The sequence below is a fragment of the Macrosteles quadrilineatus genome, unplaced genomic scaffold, assembly GCF_028750875.1.
Source record: "Macrosteles quadrilineatus isolate MER2022 unplaced genomic scaffold, UCM_ALF_1.0 Scaffold_2__2_contigs__length_208266976, whole genome shotgun sequence".
Lineage (NCBI taxonomy): Eukaryota > Metazoa > Arthropoda > Insecta > Hemiptera > Cicadellidae > Macrosteles > Macrosteles quadrilineatus.
In genome coordinates this window covers 48,127,129-48,147,958 of record NW_026542595.1, presented here as the reverse complement: position 1 = coordinate 48,147,958, position 20,830 = coordinate 48,127,129, and the positions used below count along the sequence as shown (strand labels likewise).

General features: G+C 37.7%; 2 protein-coding genes across 8 annotated transcripts in view; one reads left to right on the top strand and one right to left on the bottom strand.

Annotated features, from left to right (window-relative positions):
- The first annotated feature begins 1,983 nt into the window (after positions 1-1,983).
- Positions 1,984-20,830, top strand: part of LOC128984749 (uncharacterized) — an 80,014-nt gene continuing 61,167 nt past the window's right edge. The window contains exons 1-3 of one of the 7 annotated variants that reach the window (XM_054404102.1): positions 1,984-2,717; positions 14,042-14,136; positions 20,476-20,581. In XM_054404102.1, coding sequence (XP_054260077.1) covers positions 14,042-14,136; positions 20,476-20,581 — 201 coding nt within the window. In that variant the 5' untranslated portion in view covers positions 1,984-2,717. The other 6 variants (XM_054404096.1, XM_054404098.1, XM_054404097.1 and 3 more) reach the window with 6 other exon arrangements.
- On the bottom strand, positions 9,788-11,491 carry LOC128984157 (uncharacterized). Its single transcript, XM_054403448.1, has one exon. The coding sequence runs from the start codon at positions 11,489-11,491 to the stop codon at positions 9,788-9,790; it is 1,704 nt and encodes a 567-aa protein (XP_054259423.1).

The window sequence follows — 20,830 nt, the reverse complement described above, 5'->3', positions numbered from 1 at the left end:
CTTTCGGGCTCCGCCCCAGTGGCTCTGTAGTTCCCCATGTTAATCTTATGATTTTTCATATTTAAAAGGAATTAATGAATCTTAACAGCTGTTTCAATTAAATAAGTTGGTTCTGTTCTATGATGTGCAATAGCATAAAAGTTACAAGGATTACCAAGAGGGTGCAGCACTATTAATTGTTTTTTAAATTTATGACAACAGCTAATTTCCAACCAAAAGGTGAGTGAGCGTAGCGAACGAACTTCAACCTGGAGGCGAGTTAGCGTAGCGAACGAGCTAACCTGAAGGCAAGTGAGCGCAGCGAACGAGCTCCAACCTAAAGGTGAGTGAGCGTAGCGAACGAACATCAACCAGGACGTGAATGAGCCATGCGAATACTTATGAAGTTAAACGGGGCGAAGCCCGCGGGTACAGCTAGTAGTTTATAAGACAATCTGTATTTTTTATGTATATTGACTTAGCCAATGCATTAATGTAAATCTGGCCAAATAAATGACAAAAAATAAAACAATGTTGTGATTTGAACCAAAACAATACAAATTGAAAATATATGTCTGTACATTAGAGTAAATATTTTCATAGCACAGTAACCAAGCTATCGTATTCTTCAAATATACCCCCGCCGCAGCAAACCTGCAGACTAAGCGAATTTCCATTAGCCTGATAGGATTTACACTAAAATGCCTCCTTAAAAATATCATATTTATTCCCTATTTAAATAGAATTAGTTAAACAAGTACTTAGGTTTGCTGCAACAGGGAGGGTAAAAAGGTGGTTTTTTTTATGTTAATAGGTTAGTAAGACATTAATGTATTTTCAAAATTCGATCAAAATATGTTCTTAAACAAGCAAACTACAACAGTTTACTTTTTCTCCATAAGAATAACATGGGGATTTTACAATTACAGTTTTTTTTTAATTTTCTCCGTAACCATTAGGCGCACAATAACGCTTCAATATACTAAATTATTGGTTTTTTATGCTCTACAAAATGGTGTTAAAAGAAATTGTAAAATTTTGTGTTTTTAGGGTCAAAAATGGCAAAAACCTATTTTTACCCCATAAAACCCCCCATAAACCCCTGTTCCCATAGTCCGATCATGCTGGTTCGCGAACTCGTTCGAATAAATGTAGGTTTACACGTTTATACCAAATTTCATCAAAATCGGATGATTTTTGCTCGAGTTATCGTGCTAACGGACACATATATATATATATAAATATATATATATATATATAAATATATATATATATATAAATATATATATATATATATATATATATATATATATATATGAATTTGAACAGATGGTGTTTTTGGCCTCTAGGGACCTCAAAACGAAAAAATAAATCGGTCCCGGGTCCAGGTCTTACCATGAGTACTACCATAGATAAAACATACTCCCTTAGTAGATTTCTCATCCTTATGGAACAGCTGAAGACAATTTTATTGTTAGTTCTGTACGGTTTATGTAGAGGTCGTGTTTTGTTTACAATTTGTTTCCCGTTATTACAGCCATTTAAAACCTCGTTTAACCAAATAATACGATCTAATCATAAACAATAACTTGTCCCCTAGTTATATAACCAAACAGTAAAGCACAAATCAAGAAAATAACCCTAAAATAATAGTAACAAAGTTTCGTCGACACTAGCGCCTTTGTGTCACGTACATGAACTAGAAACGAAAAACGTGCTTCAAAATTTACAATGGGATGAGAAGTCTACTTGTGTTGGTTAGTCTATGGTACTACGGTAATAGCTTATTCCCTATATGGGAAATTCGCTAATACACAAAATACGCATTAGCAGCCTGGAAAAAAACAACAGCTGTTTCGGCTCAGCACAGCACTCAGCAGAAGGCAGAAGCAGAAGCAGAAGTGTCGAAGTGGATATACTGTCTGTATTGTGTCCCGAGTGTAAACAATACATTTTTAGGTGTTTTTTATTAATGTTTAAAGCAGTCAAATAAAAACCAAATTAAACATTTTTTTAGTTTCTGGTTTCGGCTTCTGAATTCCACAAAAAATTATGACTATTAGAATAGATGTTTGTGTATTTGTTTAACATCGTGTTAATATAAATATGGAAGTTAGTACCGGGAGAGTAACTGGAAGAGTGTCTCTAATAAACCTGATAGGAATATCATCGGCGCCGACTGTGTTACTTGTCATCCTCAGAATTTTCCTGCGGACTTCAGATTCACTAACTGGGGAAAAGAAAAACTGGGTTTCTGGCATATCAAGTGGTCTAGATGTGATATCGGCAACATAGTTAAATGCACCTACAGAACTTATAGGGATATTCACAAAAAAGTTGTTAATCGTGTCGAGACTAATAGTTATTTGATGTAAATTGTCAGATTTGCCGATACCAAGGTTCTTAAAACTTTGGTCCACAAAGTTTTGGAGGATTGTTTCTGGGAGAAAGATGTATAATAATACCTAGCTTTTGAGTTTCTGATCTGTTGTTGGGTTTGATTCTTGAGCCTTTTGTAACAGGCCCAGTCATTAGGTAGCTTGGTGCGCTTGGCTTTACGAAATGCAGCATCTCTTTTTTTTTAAGTTGTCTAATAAAATCATTTATCCAGGGAGCAGGTGGCTTCCAAACTCTTTTAGATACAATTGGACAGTGTTTATTATGAAGATTAGAAATGAGGGAAGTAAAATGTTCAACCATTGAATTGACATCAGGATCATTAGTAACCACATCCCACGGTAGGGTAGAAGCGTCTAAAAGCAGAGCAGTGAGGTTGAGATTTCGATAGTCTCTGTATTTGATAAAATTTGGGCTAAATTTGGGCTTTTTTAATTTATATACACAGAAAATCAGGTCAGGGAGGGTTAGCCTATAAAGTGTTTTTAGTAGAATCAATAGCTTACCAAACTACTAGGTATAAATTATAAACTAGAATATGTAGGCTAAATAAATAAAAATAAAAATACATTGTTTACAATAGGTCTCGTCAAATTAGTCTACAAAATTTAAATCCAATCAGAGAAACAAGGGTAGGTAAGGCTTTAAAGCTAAATACAAATTTCTATTTAAGCTATGTAGGATGACAGCATAAATAAGTTACTTAAATAACTATTTCAGATTTTAAAAAAAACTCATCAATCTGGTACATTGGGTTTTCTAGGAGCCATTTGTAGAGTATTTCAAAGAATACCGTAGGCCTATTACTTAGAGATTAAGGCCGACATATTCCTTAGACAAAGCTGTTAATAATTAATAGCCAATATTGATTTATTTTGATTTATTGATTAAACTGACTTCTTTGTAAATTTATCTATAACAACTAACAACAACACCAAATATCAACTTTTGCTTTTACAGTAGACTCTCTCTTATCCGGACACCTTTTAACTGGGCAACGGTTTAACCGGACTACACCCGGCGGAAATGACACATCTTTAACCGTACAATTTTTATCAGCACATCAGTTTAACCGGACTAGATTGGCAGGAAGTGGGCCGTACTGAAACGTCTGTTTTCGTAGGAAAGATTTGAGGCCAGTGATCATGTGTCTAAATTCATAATAATCAATATTTGCTTATACAGTATGCATTTAAACAGACCTATTTAACGAGTTTTTGGTGACGTCGGTTTCACTGGAAAACCCGTTATCCGGAATGGCCTCGGTCCCGAGGAGTCTGGATAAGACTGATAAGAGAAAGTCTACTGTATAAATAAAATGTTACCTTATGAATAACGTACAATCAATATAAGTTATTTAAGTTAAGATTGGCTGAAAACTATTTTATTGGCGTGAACCTGGCAATAACTCCAGCCATAAGTAGTGCGCTCGCCCGCTAAAATCTATTGCCGGCCGTTTTGCGGAAAATACATCCGCGATCCATATTACCGATGATGCCAACAGATAGAGGACACTTTAACGGACACGACAGTATCAACATTATGTACTGGGGAGTAGAATAAGGGGGGTAAAATCAGCAATAAGTTGTGCGCGCGCCCGAAAAAATCTATTGCTGGCCGTTTTGCGGCAAAATAAGTCCGTGATCCATATTACCAATAATGCCAACAGATAGAGGACACTTTAACGGACACGACAGTATCAACTTTATGTACCCGAGGAGTAGAATAAGGGGGGTAAAATCAGCAATAAGTTGTGCGCGCGCCCGCTAAAATCTATTGCCGGTCGTTTTGTGGCAAAATACGTCTGCGATCCATATTACCGATGATGCCAACAGATAGAGGACACTTTAACGGACACAACAGTATCAACTTTATGTACCCGAGGAGTAGAATAAGGGGGGTAAAATCAGCAATAAGTAGTGCGCGCTCCCAAAAAAATCTATTGCTGTCCATTTTGTGGCAAAATACGTTCGCGATCCATATTACCGATGATGCCAACAGATAGAGGACACTTTAAAGGACACGACAGTATCAACATTATGTACCCGAGGAGTAGAATAAGAGGGGTATTTTGCCACAAAACGACCGGCAATAGATTTTAGCGGGCGCGCGCACAACTTATTGCTGATTTTACCCCCCTTAACCTACTCCCCAGGTACATAATGTTGATACTGTCGTGTCCATTAAAGTGTCCTCTATCTGTTGGCATCATCGGTAATATGGATCGCAGACGTATTTTGCCACAAAACGACCGGCAATAGATTTTAGCGGGCGCGCGCACAACTTATTGCTGATTTTACCCCCCTTATTCTACTCCTCGGGTACATAAAGTTGATACTGTCGTGTCCGTTAAAGTGTCCTCTATCTGTTGGCATTATTGGTAATATGGATCACGGACGTATTTTGCCGCAAAACGGCCAGCAATAAATTTTTTATGGCGCGCGCACAACTTATTGCTGATTTTACCCCCTTATTCTACTCCCCAGGTACATAATGTTGATACTGTCGTGTCCGTTAAAGTGTCCTCTATCTGTTGGCATTATTGGTAATATGGATCGCGGACATATTTTGCTCCAAAACGGCCAGCAATAGATTTTTTAAGGCGCGTGCACTACTTATTGCCGAGTTATTGCCAGGTTCACACAAGTAACTATTTTAGCCTCTAAAAGGATATACCAATTATCAAACTAATATTTCATCTGATAATATTAGTTAGTTATCAGTCTCTGAGGAACTGAACCCCTAGTTACAATAACATATAGGCCTAATTTGGTAATGTTGTAGGCCTTATTTACTTAATTGTGGTTAGGGACTCCCTATTTTGTTGACCTGGGTCAACAATATTAGTTAAATAGCAAAATAGGTAAATATTTTTAAATCGTTACCAAATTTTACATACGTGTAGAATACATGTTGACATACCTTCATTCCCCGTTTCAAGAAAATATCTACATTCTAAGTTGAGTGGTTATTTTGCTAAATGTATTGCATTTGTTGACCCGGGTCAACAAAATATAAAATAAGCTAGGCTGTTTATGGCGGTTTTTTATATAGTAAAATAGGTAAATATTTTTCAATCGTTACCAAACTTTACATGCATATAGAATACAAGTGGATAAACCTTGGTTCCAAGTTTTATGTATATAGTTTACTTCTAGGTACCTTTTTTTGGCGATTGACCCGGGTCAACAAAATAAAATTAGCTATTTACGGCAGTTTTTTGTTAATAATATAGGCAAATATTTTTTTCGTTACGAAATTTTACATACGTGTAGAATATCAATTATCAATTATCAATTAGTTAAGATGGGGACGCCACTATGTGCGTATTTTAACCCAAATATGAGTGAAGGATGAGTGTAGGATGAGTGGCGCGATCTTGTAGTCTTGTTAGTGACTAAGGCCGACATGTTCCTTAGACACAGCTGTTAATTAATAGCCCATACAGCTAATGGCAACTAAGGGACCTACAGTTTATAGTGGAATCCGAACCACATTTTTCCTTGTAATTTACGAATACATGTGGATATACCTTCGTTCCAAGTTTCATGGAAATATCTACATTCTAAGTGGTTATTTTGCTACATGTATTGAATTTGCTGACCCTGGTACAAAATAGTCAGTCCCATGTGGTTATTATTAAAACTGAATAATAAGCTAGGCCTAATCGAATTTGTAAAAATAGGTCTAATAATGTGTATAGTCTATCTGAGTATCATGTGGTTTATAGGCAAAGGATATAATGATAATAATAATTAAATATGATTATAATATTATTAAGTTATGTCTTAGTTGTACTCCAACTAACCTTACTGCAATCGCAATGAAAAAGAGAAAGTATAGAGCCTAGATGATCATAACAGATCATTAGCAACTTCTACCTTCCCCTCCATCTGGAAATCTGTCATTGTTCGCCCACTTCAGAAAATTTCTTCTCCCAATACCCCTTCTGACTATAGACCAATCAGCATTCTTCCTGCCCTTTCTAAATGCCTTGAAAGAATAGTGCATAATAAATTCTCTGTTTTTTTTTAAGAGAACAAAATTATATCGGATTTTCAATCTGGGTTTCGCGCTAAATATAGCACAACCACTGCTTTGTTGAAAATTACAGATGACATCCGCCGTGCAATGGATAATAGACATGCCACAATTTGACTTTTCAAAGGCGTTTGACTGCGTATACCATCCTCTTTTGCTCCTTAAACTGCGCTTGGCTGGTTTCTCTGACAACTGTGTTGACTGGATTGAGTCCTATTTATCTGATCGTCAGCAGTGTGTCAAAGTCGGTGACAAGTGTTCCACCTGGGAACAGATTACTAGAGGTGTTCCTCAAGGATCTGTTCTTGGCCCACTACTGTTCTCAATTTACATCAATGACATCACAGAACATATCACTAACTCACGCTACCATTTGTATGCTGATGACCTACAGATTTACTCCCACTTCAATGTAGACGAGATGGATATTGCTGTACGACTCATGAACATTGACATTGAATCGATAACTCACTGGGCTATAAACAACGAACTTAAACTCAATATTGACAAAACACAAGCGATGATTGTTGGCTACCCCAGACTAATGACTAAAATCAACTTACTCACTGCACAACGACTTAACTTTGACGGAAAGGATCTCACCTACTGCGACAAAGTGAAAAACTTAGGACTCATCATGAACAAACATTTGAATTGGTCTGACCAAGCCAACTCCACTTGTGACAGGGTCTTTGGAGCTATTCACACCATCAAACGTTTTGCAGACTACCTTCCACTGAACTTGAAAATCATGTTAGCAAAAACTCTCATCCTGACTCATTTCAACTACTGTGATGTGGTGATCAATGACATGACTAATGAAGTTTCTAGTAGACTTCAGCGAGCTCAGAATTCCTGTATCAGATTCATGTTTGGCCTAAGGCGATATGACCATGTAACTCCCTATTTTAACCTGCTTTCATTGATAAAGTTAAATGAACTTCGGGAATTTCACACCCTCCGTCTTCTACACTCCATTATCAATAGTAAAATTCCCAATTATTTATCAGACAACTTCCATTTTATTTCTAACATCAGCACCCGTGCTACTCGTAGAGGCTCTCACCTTTTATCTACACCAATTCACCGGTCAACCGTTTTTAACAAATCCTTCTTGGTATCTGCAATTTGATTGTGGAATTCTCTTCCTGACCATATCAAATCCATAGGTAACTGTGCGAGGTTTGGGACAGAGATTAAATCTATTATATTGAGCAGCAGGCTTGAGTGAGTCTCTGGCGCTGGTGTGAGGGGTTGTTGGCGGCTTGTGTGAATGGGATTTTTTTAGGATTACTTAAGTTATTTTTTCATGTTACAAATTTAATGTATTACTTTAGATTATTTAAATTTACTTATATAAGTGAATAAGTTTTTATTTATTTATGTTTTAGAGGTTAAGTGGTAGAGAGGACTTGCAAGTCCTAACTTCGCCTCTTAAATAAAGACATTTTTCATTTCATTTCCCCGCAGCAGCAAACCTAGAAACTTGTTAAACCTAATGTTATTAAAATAGATTTGAATGAAAATCAAAAGGAAATCCACGGTACTTTCCTGTTAAAGAGAACATTCATTATTATCGATGATTTCTTTTCGATAGATCAATATTTTTGTTTTCCTTTACGATCCATTTTCCTTCTGTTTCAATATCTTCAAATGCATTTAAATTACAAGTTGAGAACTATAAGTTAATTTTGTTTAGGCTAAAATAATATATATATATTATCAGAACTAGTTTCATAGGCTATTTCTCTGCACTTAGAAAACAAAACTAAAGAAAAAAAAATCTGTAAACTTTGTCATTTTTTGAATCTATTGGTCCTCGCCGACAAGTTTTTGTAAACTTGGCGAGGCCATGCTTGTAATATCTTAAATAAATATACTTGAATTTGAATATATAACTTAACTTATATGTATATATGGATTGAGGAATGAAACTGTTCTAAACTAACCTAACATAACTGACCAAACTTGCTGTAAGATACCATTTTCAAAATTCCATTTGATAAAAGAAAAGGCATGTGGTGCATATCAAACGGAATTTTGATATGTTACAGCAAGTTTGGTTGGTTAGGTTACGTTAGTTAAGAACAGTTTAATTTCAATATCATACTTTTTAAATTGTTTGTTGATACTGAAATATTATTTCTTATTATTATATTAATTATTATTATTATTATTACTTACTTACTTCCGCAGCTCTACAGGCCTTGGTGGCCTTTGGCTTCTGCTACAATTCGCCTCCAATCGCCTCGATCTTGCGCCATCTCTTTCCAATTCCTCACTCTCAACATCCTCAGGTCATCCTCCACCTCATCAAGCCATCTTCTTCTCGGCCTACCCCTTCTCCTAGTCCCTTCCATGTTCTGGCACAATAGTTCTTTGGGCTGTCTTCCTTGAGGCATTCGCTCCACATGGCCTAACCAACCGATCCTTCTTGCTTTGATGAAGTGCACAATATCCTCCCCTTGCAAAATGTCGTTTATTTCAGCATTCTTCAATATCCTCCATCTATCCCCTTCCTTCACCGCTCCATGTATTCTTCTTATTATTTTCCTTTCGAACACTCTCAGTGCGTTTGTGTTCACTGCAGATAGGGACCAGGTTTCTGCACCGTACGTAACAACCGGCCTAATGAGAGTCTTGTACAGCTTCATCTTTGTGTTGCGGGTCACCAGCTTGGATTTGAGGATACCAAGGTTAGCATAATATGCCCTGTTACCAGCCATGATTCGGTTTGTGATTTCTTGCGCAACAGTGTTTTTGCTGTTCAGCTCTGCCCCAAGGTAAACAAACCTATACACACCCTTAAAACAATAATTGCCTACATCCAAGTTTTGGATTCTTCTTATGGCCTCTGCTTCAGACATTTTCATGTAGTGTGTCTTTTCCTCATTTATTTCCAGACCCATACGACTAGCCTCCTCTTTAATAGTCTGAAACATTTCTTTTAGGTCTTCAAGGCGTCTAGCAACAAGCGCTATGTCATCAGCATAGGCATGTGCTTGTATCATCCTACGAGTAATGTTCCCTCTCAGGTCTAGCCTACACATAGCACTATGCAAGGCCAAATTAAAAAGCAGAGCTGATAGCGCATCACCCTGCCTGACACCTCTTGAAATCCTGAACACTTTACTTTGTTTACCACCCACTGCTACTAAACTATAAGTGTGTTGTAATGTAACTTTTGTGAGCCGCACCAGCTTCCCTGGAAAACCATAACACTCAAGGGCATCAAGTAGTTTTCTCCTGTCTATGCTGTCAAATGCCGTTTAAAGTCAATGAACAACATGTGCAAATCAACTGCGTATTCATAAGTCTTTTCCATAGTCTGGCGCATGTTAAATATTTGATCAATAGTTCCTCTTCCTGGTCAGAATCCACATTGGTACTCCCCGAGTACATTCTCTGTGAAGGGGCTAAGTCGCATGGCCAAAATAGCAGAGAATATCTTGTACGCTACATCCAACAAAGTGATACCACGGTAGTTACTGCATGCTAGTTTGTCACCCTTTTTGTACACAGGAGTAATTACTCCATTGTTCCAGCTGCTGGGAAGAGATTCCTGTCTCCAAATCATTAATATAAGTTTGTGTAAACAGCACGCCAATTCTTGACCACCATGCTTCCAAAGCTCAGCATTAATATTGTCTTCACCTGGCGCTCTGTGGTTCTTCTGCTTCTTTTTACATATCTCGACCTCTTCTAAGGAGGGCTCTTCAATCCAAGGATCAGCGGTGTGATATTTTGGCTGCCAGTCCAACGCTCGGTCTTCTCCGGTATGGTTTCCATTTAAGAGTTCTGTAAAGTGTTCAGCCCATCTGTCAAGGACTCTGGTTGCTTCCTCTATCAAATTTCCATCCTTGTCTTTGCAAGCGTTGACTCGCGGCTGAAAACCTTTAGTCATACGTTTGATCGCAGTATAACATTTCCTTGTTTCATTTTGGTCATCTAAATTCTGAATTTCCTCTATCTGGGCCTTGATGTGTTGTTTCTTTTTGTTTCTTAGTATTCCATTTGCTGTTCTTCGGCTTTCTTTATATTCTTCAGTTGTCTGTCTTGTTGGCCTTTGCAACATTCTTTGTCTCTTTCCATTCTTACGCATGATTGCATCCATACACTCATTGTCGAACCATTCTGCGTTTCTTACTAATTTTTTTTCACCTATAGTACTCTCAGCAGCTGTGTGTATAACTTCCTTGATCGATTCCCATGCTTCTTCTATATTTCCATTATTTGCATCTTGTAAAATAATATTTTCATGAATAGCCTGCTGGTATTCTCGTTCTCTGACGTTGTCATTGAGCAGATCACAATTCCACCTTTTCTTTTTCACTCCAGGGCCATTTGCAACTAAAGAGATTTTCTCCTTCACAAAAGCTTTAACCAGAAAGTGGTCAGAGTCACAATTAGGTCCCCTACAGGCTCTCACATCCATGATTGAAGTTGCATGTCGCTTGCTCACCAGAACATGATCTATCTGATTCACACAATTCCTGCCTGGCATTTTCCATGTACCTTTGTGGATATCTTTATGCGCAAAGGAGGTACTCATTACTACGAGGCCATGTTCTGCGGCAAACTGGGCCAGCAGCCTTCCGTTTTCACTTGTTTCATTATGTAACGAGTGTATACCAGCAATTCCCTTCAGGAAATCCTCCTTGCCAATTTTGGCATTAAAATCGCCTACAAGGATACACATGTCATACTTGGCAATTTTCTTACATGTGTTGCTTAACTGATCATAAAAACTTTCCTTTTCGTCATCACCTGCATCCTCAGTGGGCGCATATGCAGAAATCACTGAGATGTTTCTGAATTTCCCTTTCAATTTGAGTTTGCATATCCTGTCACTTACTGGTTCAAAGGCCAATAAACTTTTACGGGTTTTAGCGTTTAATATGAATCCAGTTCCATTTAGTCCTGTTCTCCTTTCCGGGCCACTGTATAACACACTATAGGTTTTCTTGTCTATTCTTCCATTTCCCTTCCACCTAACCTCTTGCAAGGCCAAGATGTCTAAATTGAATTTTTCCATCTCCAGTGCAATTTCCTTCATTTTACCTGGCATCAACATCGTTCTCACATTCTATGTTGCTGCATACAAAATATTTTCCTTTTTCCGTTTCTGAGTCCATTGAGCATTTCCAAGTCCGTATCCTGTATTTCCATCCAATCTCCGAGGCTCATTTTGCAGATTCGTAGCCATTTTCTTTTGACAGGGTGGGGTTGCTAACCTCACGCCCAACCCCCAGCCTGGAGAACCAGGAGTTTATTTAGAGTCCTCTTCTCCTAGGTCAATTGCTTCCACCACAGCTTCCAGACCCCGACCTGGTTTAATTTCAGAGTTTCCTTCTCCTAGCCTTTGGGTGCCTAACCCTATCGTACAAGGCAGTACGGGCAGTGCTTATTTAATGGCGGCACTTCCTCGCCATGACACAGCACTATCATCGGGCTCATGTGGACTTGCTGAGTGTGACCCCGCCACAGATCACCCTCCCACGCCCTCTGGTGCTGCCGCCTCGGTCCGGGACTGCTTATTCGGGTTATCCCTTATTCACAGCTGTCCACCATATCTGATGGAACGTTCGCCATCCGCCAACTGCGACCCGCCCTGTACCTGAGGCTCGGTTCCCCTATTAGAGCTTGGACTAAAGGGGAGGGTATTATTATTATTATTAGGCCTATTACAATATTCTTTATCATAGTTGTCAGCTCGTCAGCTGATATGTTTCAATTCGTTAATAAATAAATAAATAAGAATTTTATTGCTGTTAGCCTAAGCTTTACAGCAATAGACAAAGTCAAGTATTAAGCTAAATTAAATCTAATTGATATATCGGATCGAAAAACAAAATATCGAAAAGAAATCATCAATAAGAATGAATATTCCCTTTAACAGGAAAATACCAAACAAATTCACTTAGTCTGCAGGTGTGCTGTGGCGGGGCATTTTAATTTATGTTATATCCAGACTTTTAATTTATTGTTTTTCACCCACTATTTCATTTGTGCAAACACAAAACTCAAACATAAACCGAAGTCAAAAATGGCAGCCGTTGAAAGATTCTTGAATTTGTAATTTTTTACTCAGTTGTCCGTTTAAGTTTTGGTTTGTGGTATTGTATTCACTAATAAAGACTTTATTTAGGCCTAATGTGTATATCAGGCTATGCTTGCATTTATAATTTTCTTCTGACTTCTAATTGGCCAGTTGCCTGACTTTGAGGAGGCGAATCATTGCTTTGCAAATTCAAGAAATCTTTACTGAGCTGCCATTTTTGACTCAGTTGTCTGCTTAAGTTTGTGTTTGTGGCATTGTATTTTACAGCAAAGAATCTTAATTGTATGTGTATATCAACTTATGCTTACATCAAAGATTTTCTTTTAACTCCTAGCGGCCGCTTCCCTGAGGAGGTAGCGTAACACTGAATACTTACTTAGGCATACTTGATGCTTACTTGAATGAACACTGGTATCCTAAAGAAAGATGTTCTTGGCCTCACCCACACACTGCCTCCAGGTGTCTCTTTTCTTGAGCATCATTCTCCCTCCTTCCTAATCTTCTAATATCTTTTTAAAGATGATCCTTCCATCTGAGCTTGGGCCGTCCTGGTGGTCTCTGTCTTCAAGGTTTCTATTACGTATGTTGTTCATGGTGGAGTTTTGCATTCTTCCATACTAATGCCCAAACCGTCTCAACCATCTACTTTTGACTTCTGCTACGATGTCTGGGTCTTTGTAGCATTCTATAATCTCAGTGTTATGCCTTTTCCTCCATACTCCATCCTCGAGCGTCGGGCCAAATATCTTCCTAAGTACTATGTTTAAATAACAATTGCTGGGACACAAAGTCTGCCGACAACCGACTCTCGACTACAGACATTTGACAACAAAGTCTTAGCATTGTTACAGAAATAACAGGGTGCGGAGTCCTGTTATTGGCAGGCAAAAAACGTTGCTGGGAAATAGCAATAACTTGTATCTGTACTGGCTAAGTAATAAACAGTAACTTATTATTACAATTAAAAAAAACTTGACACCTAAGAAAAACCCTCTAGCTAATGAATGACAGTGGAGCTATTAGAAAAATATTAACTGTCACAAAACCAATAAACAAGTTTCTCCTAGGCAACTTAACATTGTGTCACATGGTAAACAGCTTGTAACAGCCTGGGAGACACCTTTTGCAAAATACCCTACTTTCAACCCCTGATGAAAAGTAAAAAAAAAAGTAGACCCTAACTTAACACAGCCCTTTCATAAAAGTTACTGTACTAAACCACTAAACTTCTGCTGGTTTAAATTGGAAAATTGAGTTTATTTATTTATTTAAATAGACGGCATACACAATTTTTTTTCACTTGTTTAAAGGAATTAAATAGAATATTCCAGGTCTTTTCAGGTGACATAACTCAGCAAAAAAGGTGTTCAATAGATAAATAAAATAACAAGAGTATTCAGTTTTTGTAACTATTGTAGTAGGACTCATTATGGTATGTTATTTTTAAGAAGATGCAGTATCTTTTCATGGTTAACAGTTTCAATTAAAATAACTCTTGATTCATTTTCAAATTTGTAATAATTAGCTTGCATATGAATCTAAAATTCTATCTATGTTTTACAGATGCAATCAAAAGAAAAAACAAATAATAAGGTCAAACTATGTTCAAGCTCAGTGTGTTCTCCAATACCATCAAATTCACCTACATTAGGATACAGGTAGAATCATATTATAGAAACCTTTTATTTACTTAAATTTGCTGTTTTTAAATAAGTATAGAGCTTACTTTAGTTTAGTTGCAAGTTGAATTTGATAAACTGTGCATTCAGGCAGACATTTCCAAAACAGTTTCATAAACTATCCTTCAAACTATGTCAAAAAAAAAATGAATTTGGTAACTTGGTCATGGTAACACATTTTAGCCCAATGTCTATTTCTTTCTAATAAAGCATACAAATAATAACGTTAATTTGAAAAGAAAATTATTTTTCACCACATTATCATGTTTTTAGCTGTTTTACATACCTTAATTGGCCATGTTAAGGTAGTAGACTAGCTGTCATCGTCATTTGGGGACCGAGCAGGTTTTTACATCCCTATGGCCGCAAAATCAGCTGTCCGCTTAACTTTCTTAAAACATTAATGCATATTAAATACACAATCAGTATCCATAGCATTGCAATAGAATTGTTTTACTGTCATCGTTGCCTAGCAACTATTTATCATTATTTTTGCAGATTCCTCAATTTATTTCTTCACATAATCTTAAAGTTGTAGTTGTGTTGACTATCAGTGTGCATTATTATTGTGGTGAATAGTGGGACAGTAAATAGGTTTTAGTGTGGTGAAAAATAGCGTTCGTACCACGGGCCGAAATGGTTTTGCAGCTCTCGATCGTTTTAAGTTCTCGACTTTGTCTTGAACTTAAAAACTATCTCAAGCCGCCAAAACCTCATTTTCCACCATAGGTACAAAATATAGATAGATAGATAGATAGATAGATTTATTTGATCATTAAACATTATACATAAAATGCAATAGATCATGTCAATATAGTAAACAAGTACATGCAATCAAGCTACATCAATTAAGGTTTACATGCACAAAAAAAATAGGTACTTATAAGATAAATTATGAATAATACAGACAGGCTTACTAAATAATATATGCAATAGTAATTAAGTATAAAAAAGTTAAATCACAGTGGGCGACATACTTGAATAAATAATACACTAGGCAAGCAGCTAGCAATGAAAGTTTTACAAGTTAGAAATTTACACAAGATAAAATCACAATATAAAATCACAGATAAAAGAAAAATCAATGTGGTTAAAAAACTAGGCTAATTTCACAGGCAAAGAATTCTTCAATACTGTAGAAGGGTGTGACTGAAAGCCACCTTTGAAGTACTTGAAGTATACTATTACAGGTTAGCAAGTTTCAGGAAAATGAGCTTATGAAATCAGATAGACTCATTTAAGCTGTGTAATGAATAGTCTTTATGGTATTTACCATATTATGGTAAATTTTATTATGGTTATTATGGTAAATTTTTATCATTTTTTACTACACCTTTAACAGTTTGTTTTTAACATGTGATGGCTTACATGTAAAACCTTGCAAGTCTGATTTATTTTATTTTCGATAATTCTATGGAAAAAGATTCTACTTTTCATTTGATCCAAAATTACACAAAGGCTTGTATGTCTAAGTTAACCTTAACGCTATCTACAGGCAGTTGAAAAAATGTGTGTCTCTTGTGTCTGGAGCAGGTCAGTGAGTTCAGGTCATTATCTTTTTTCTATGGGACCTAGCACTTTGCATTTGTTTTAAAATTATTCCTAATGAAATTCTACTTTAGAATTAGTAAATAAATATACAGAAATATAAATTTATAGTGTTGAAAAATGTTGATAATATTTTTGTTTAGTTGTGTAAGCAATAACTTTGAACACATACAACTAAAAAATATAAAATCCCTGTAAACTCATGTTATTATCTTGTTCCTTGTTTAATCCTAAAGGTCCAATTCCTATCCTGTGACTGTTATGACTCTAGCCGCGCGTCTAGAGTCGTACGGCTTGAGACGCTTGCTTCAATTCCTATGCCGCGACTCCCACGACTAGTGACTAGTGCAATTGCATTATTGACCGTCATGGAATAAGCACAGTTGGCAGCGAATATATTTCTTGGAGAAAAGGAGGAAAAGGAAATATTAATGTTCATGGTAAAAAACAATGAACAATGAACCTATTGATTGATTGTAAGAGGGTGGACTCATGGTCCAAGCACGTCAACCGAAGCTTATTGTGCATCCCGCTTGCCACTAACTGGGTAAGCCTATGTCTGTGTCCCTAACTAGGTGCAGGAGTTTTTGCCCAATGTTAGCATCTGGTTCCTCACCTGGCTGCTTTAGACCAAACAGAGCCCTTCTCCTAGCCCGTAGTCCATCGCAGTCCAGAATAATGTGTTTTGCAGTCTCATCGGACTGGTTACAAAGTCGACACTCCTGCTGGTAATTGACAATTCCTAGAGTGTGGAGATGTTTCCTGAAATGGCCGTGTCCAGTGATAAGAGCAAGTACCTGCTTGACCTGCCCTCTCCCCAGCTTTAGCATCCAGCGAGTGAAGAGGGTGCTAGGTTCTGAGAGCAGTTTTTTGCCAAGTGATTGTCCAGGATAATTACGCCACCGCTCAAGATGTTGTCCCCTGGACCATTTGTTGATTACATGTTTAGCGGCCGCTTTTCTGATGCCACAAAATGGCTCTGGTCCAAAGAGTGGCATGCTTGCACCTTTTTTTGCCAGCTTGTCTGCACTCTCGTTGCTGCCAAAGCCTACATGGCCTGGGACCCAGCCGAGAGTTACAGAGTTCTGTGATGCAAGTCTGCAGAGGGTGTTGAAACACTCCCAGACCAGTTTTGAGGTGACTTCATTTGAGTCAAGAGCTTTGAGAGCAGCCTGACAATCAGATAAAATCACTATCCTTTTGTCTTGGTACCGTCTGGCTAGTCCTAGGTTGGCACAAGCCAAGATGCCATAGATTTCTGCCTGGAAGATGGTACAGTATTGTCCCAGACTTCCTGATAGTTCTGTTCTGGGTGATCGACAGTAAACCCCAAAACCAGATTTTCCATCGATTAGGGAGCCGTCTGTGTACCAGACGAAGCTCTCCATATCTTGGAGATGCCCTTCCTGATGTTTCCACTCATCTCTGGAGCGGAATTCAACATTAAAGGGTTTGGTGAAAACTGCTTCCTTGCTTAGGAAGTCCGAGGTCATGTCAAGCACAGGGCACTCATCCAAAGTCTCAGCAATGGCGCAGTGGCCTGCCCCTGACAGGCCTTCACTCCACAGATTTGCAACCCTCAGACGGTAAGCTGCCTTGAGGGCCTCAGATCTGATGAAGATGTCCAGTGGTAGCAGCCCAAGAGCGACTTCTAGAGTAGCTGATGGACTGCTCCTGAAGGCTCCAGTGGCCTGTAGCGTGCCGAGCCTTTGCATGCTTTCTAGCTTGGCTATGACAGTTACCTGATTCACCTTTGTCCACCAGACTAGTGAACCATAGGTAATCTGAGGCCTGACCACAGCCTCGTATAGCCAGAGTGCTATGTGGGGTTTAATTCCCCAGGTGGTTCCTGCAAACCTCCTGGACGTCATGAGCGCCCATTTGGCCTTATGCAGCGCGTTATTCAGGTGGTTGTTCCACGTCAGCTTGGAGTCAAGTGTCAGTCCTATATACTTGACCGCACTCGACACTCCCAGCTGAGTAGTGCCAATTTTCAGCCTGGAAAGAGAATCCAGGTTCTTTTTCCTGGTGAAAGGAACTACGACTGTCTTAGAAGGATTAATGTTGAGTCCCTCTCTGAGACACCATTGTTGAACACAATGAACCCATAATAAAGCATAGTGTGCATAAAGCATAGTAAAGAATCCATTGTTCATGGTATGGCAAAAATAGGGGTTTCAGAGTATTCTTATTCAGAGACATCTTCTTCAAGTATTGGGGTTGAAAATGTATGGGTGGTGACGAACCAGTTCCATCAACTTTGAATCATCTATGAAGGTACACATCTCAAACTCCGTATGTAGGCCTATAAACTGTAAATTCATTACAGCCACGCGCTCACCGAGCAGTCCAGTTGCGACGGCTCTAGTGCGGCTGTAGACGCTCGATAGGAATGGGTTGCATTTACTTTGCATTGAAGCAGTCAATTTTTTCAGCCGCGCGGCATTCGTAACAGTCGCAGGATAGGAATTGGACCTTAAACAGGCACATGACATTTCATGCATCTTACTTAAAAAAAAAATACCCCCGCTGCAGCAAACCTGCCGACTTAGCGAATTTCCATTTGCCTGGATCGATTTTCAATTAATCTATTAAATTAACATTTATGTTTAACAAGTACCTAGGTTAGCTGCTACAGGGAAACTAATAAAGTGTGTTTTTATTAAAATATCAATAGCTTAGTATGAAATAAATAAATCTGCCAAGTTTGATCAAAATATATCCATAAACAAGCCAACTACAACATATTATAATTTTCTCCATAAGAATAACATGGGAATTTTAAATAAATTTTTTTTTGAATTTTCACCGTAACCAATCACCGTACAAAAACACTTTGATATACTAAATTATTTGTTTTTTTAAGCTCTTTAAAAACGTCTGGAGAAAAATGGATAAATTTTGTGTTTTAAGGGTAAAAAATTAGAAAAACCAATTTTTACCCCATAACACCCCCCGTGAAAACCCCGTTCCCATGGTCCGATCATGCTGGTTCGCGAACTCATTCAAGTTTATCCCGCCTTACACCTTCAAACCAAATTTTATCAAAATTGGACAAAAATTACTCAAGTTATCGTGCGGATGGACACACATATATATATATATATATCTATATATAGATATATATATACATATATACAAATTTGAACGAATGGTGTTTTTGGCCTCTGGGGACATCAAAATGAAAAAGTAAATCGGTCCCGGGCCTAGGTCTTACCATGAGACCTACGGTAATAGCTACTTCCCTATAGGGAAATTCGCTAATACTTCCCTATAGGGAAATTCGCTAAAAAAAAAAAAAATAGTTAATAGTTTATAAGCAAGGCCGACACACATTATAACCTCAAATGAGCGAAACCAAAAGGAGTGCAGAAAACTGTTGGAACATTTGCACACCGATGTCACAACGACACAATCTCACGGCGAGCACAATAAAAAAATAAAAATTCTTCTTCCTTCATCTTTTCCAAAACCCAAACCACCCAAAAAAACAAACCCACCGGGGGGAGGATGTAGCGATTCGCTACAAGACAATAGCGCAAGTCACGTGACTTAGGTGCGCGCGCAGTCTCCCCGCGACAAACACGCGCGATGTGAGGAGAGTACAGTAGTGTCTTGCGTGCCCCCAGCAACAGTCGACTAGCCAGATAAGTACTAGCATAAGACTATGTCTAGATAGGTTCGTAGGGGTTGGGGAAGGGTGTAGGTTAGGGTAGATAGTAATTAATTATGTGATTTGTTAGGTTCACCAATGGTCGTGGTCTGGTATTTAATATTCCAAATTTAGAATTCACATTTGCTAAATCTAGTTACTTTTCACGAATTAGAATAAGTCCAGATATATATTTATTTCTCTGTTCACTACATTATAATTAGATATATTAAATAACATAAAAGCTGGCTGTGATATGCAGCTAAGGTAATATTGTGCACTTTGACGAGGTAGCTAACTTCCTTGCAGTAGAGTTGAACAACAACAGGAAATGTGCGTGATTTGGTAGTGGTAAGAGGAAGGTATATAGGGCCCAGGTATCTTCATTTACACTCAGTTCAACCAACATTTTCCAGTTCTCTGTCATACGTTGTCCTGAGTTTTTGAGGAGTGCTACAACTTTTTTAAACTTTCAACCCATTGTTGTGTTGGTATTGCAAAACGACCGGTGAAAAGCTGTTTTAAATAGGCACACACAGTCAACCTTGATGTACCCAATACAAACCATGATAGCAACTAAACAGTATAAGTACAGCAGTCAATGTCTACTGTTGGTTGTAAACAAATTTAGGCAGTTAATTTTGTTTTGTGCTACTTTTTACAAACATGGACACATTTCACAATCCTGGTTACATAGCGTTTGTCTGACTCAAAAGCATAATTAAAAACAATCAAAAATTGAAATGAAGACAATGTTACAATGAGCTATGATTGATACCAAGAAAGGATTCCTTCTCCCTAAGCAATTAATTAAAGGTTTGGACCATTCCCCTACTAAACCCAAAAAAAGTGAAAAATGCCACTGGTGTAGATAAATACCAAAATAAACAAACAAAATTATCTCCAGACTCTTTGTATACTAACTTTTTCAATAGTCGTACATATCAATAATGTAGTTCTATTAAACTATGATGAATAGAGAAACAGTAGATTTCCTTGACAAAAGCTGATTTTTTTTAGGTCCTAGGCCTAAAAAAGTACTTAGCACCACAATTAATTTGTTAGAAACAGCAGTTTTTGCAACAGCATGAAGAATAATTTTTACATGATTTTTTTAGAAGTTTTTCTAACTGGCCCAATGAGTGGGGAGGAGTGGCCTATTATGACTCTGGTAGCTCTGATCTTCTCAGCCAAAGTATCGGAAGCTCCACATCCTGGTCAGATGTAAGTTACTTTCAGATGAATTTCAACTCAGTTCAACTAAGTTCATAAGCTTTTTCAAGAGTTTGCCATGTTATAAATAATTACCTTACATAAACATTTTTTGTAAATGTTTGTAAATGAAGTGAATTGACCATTGTGTTATAAAACTTTTTAGCATAATGATGTTACTATTTAGTGACTAAGAAGAACAAAAAATCTTAAAGTACTGTAGGATAAAACTTTGTCATGACAAACCATAGACACTTACAA

What these genes read in the sequence shown, in the direction of transcription:
- LOC128984157 (XM_054403448.1), bottom strand. Translation starts at nt 11,491, where the DNA reads ATGTTGATGCCAGGTAAAATGAAGGAAATTGCACTGGAGATGGAAAAA.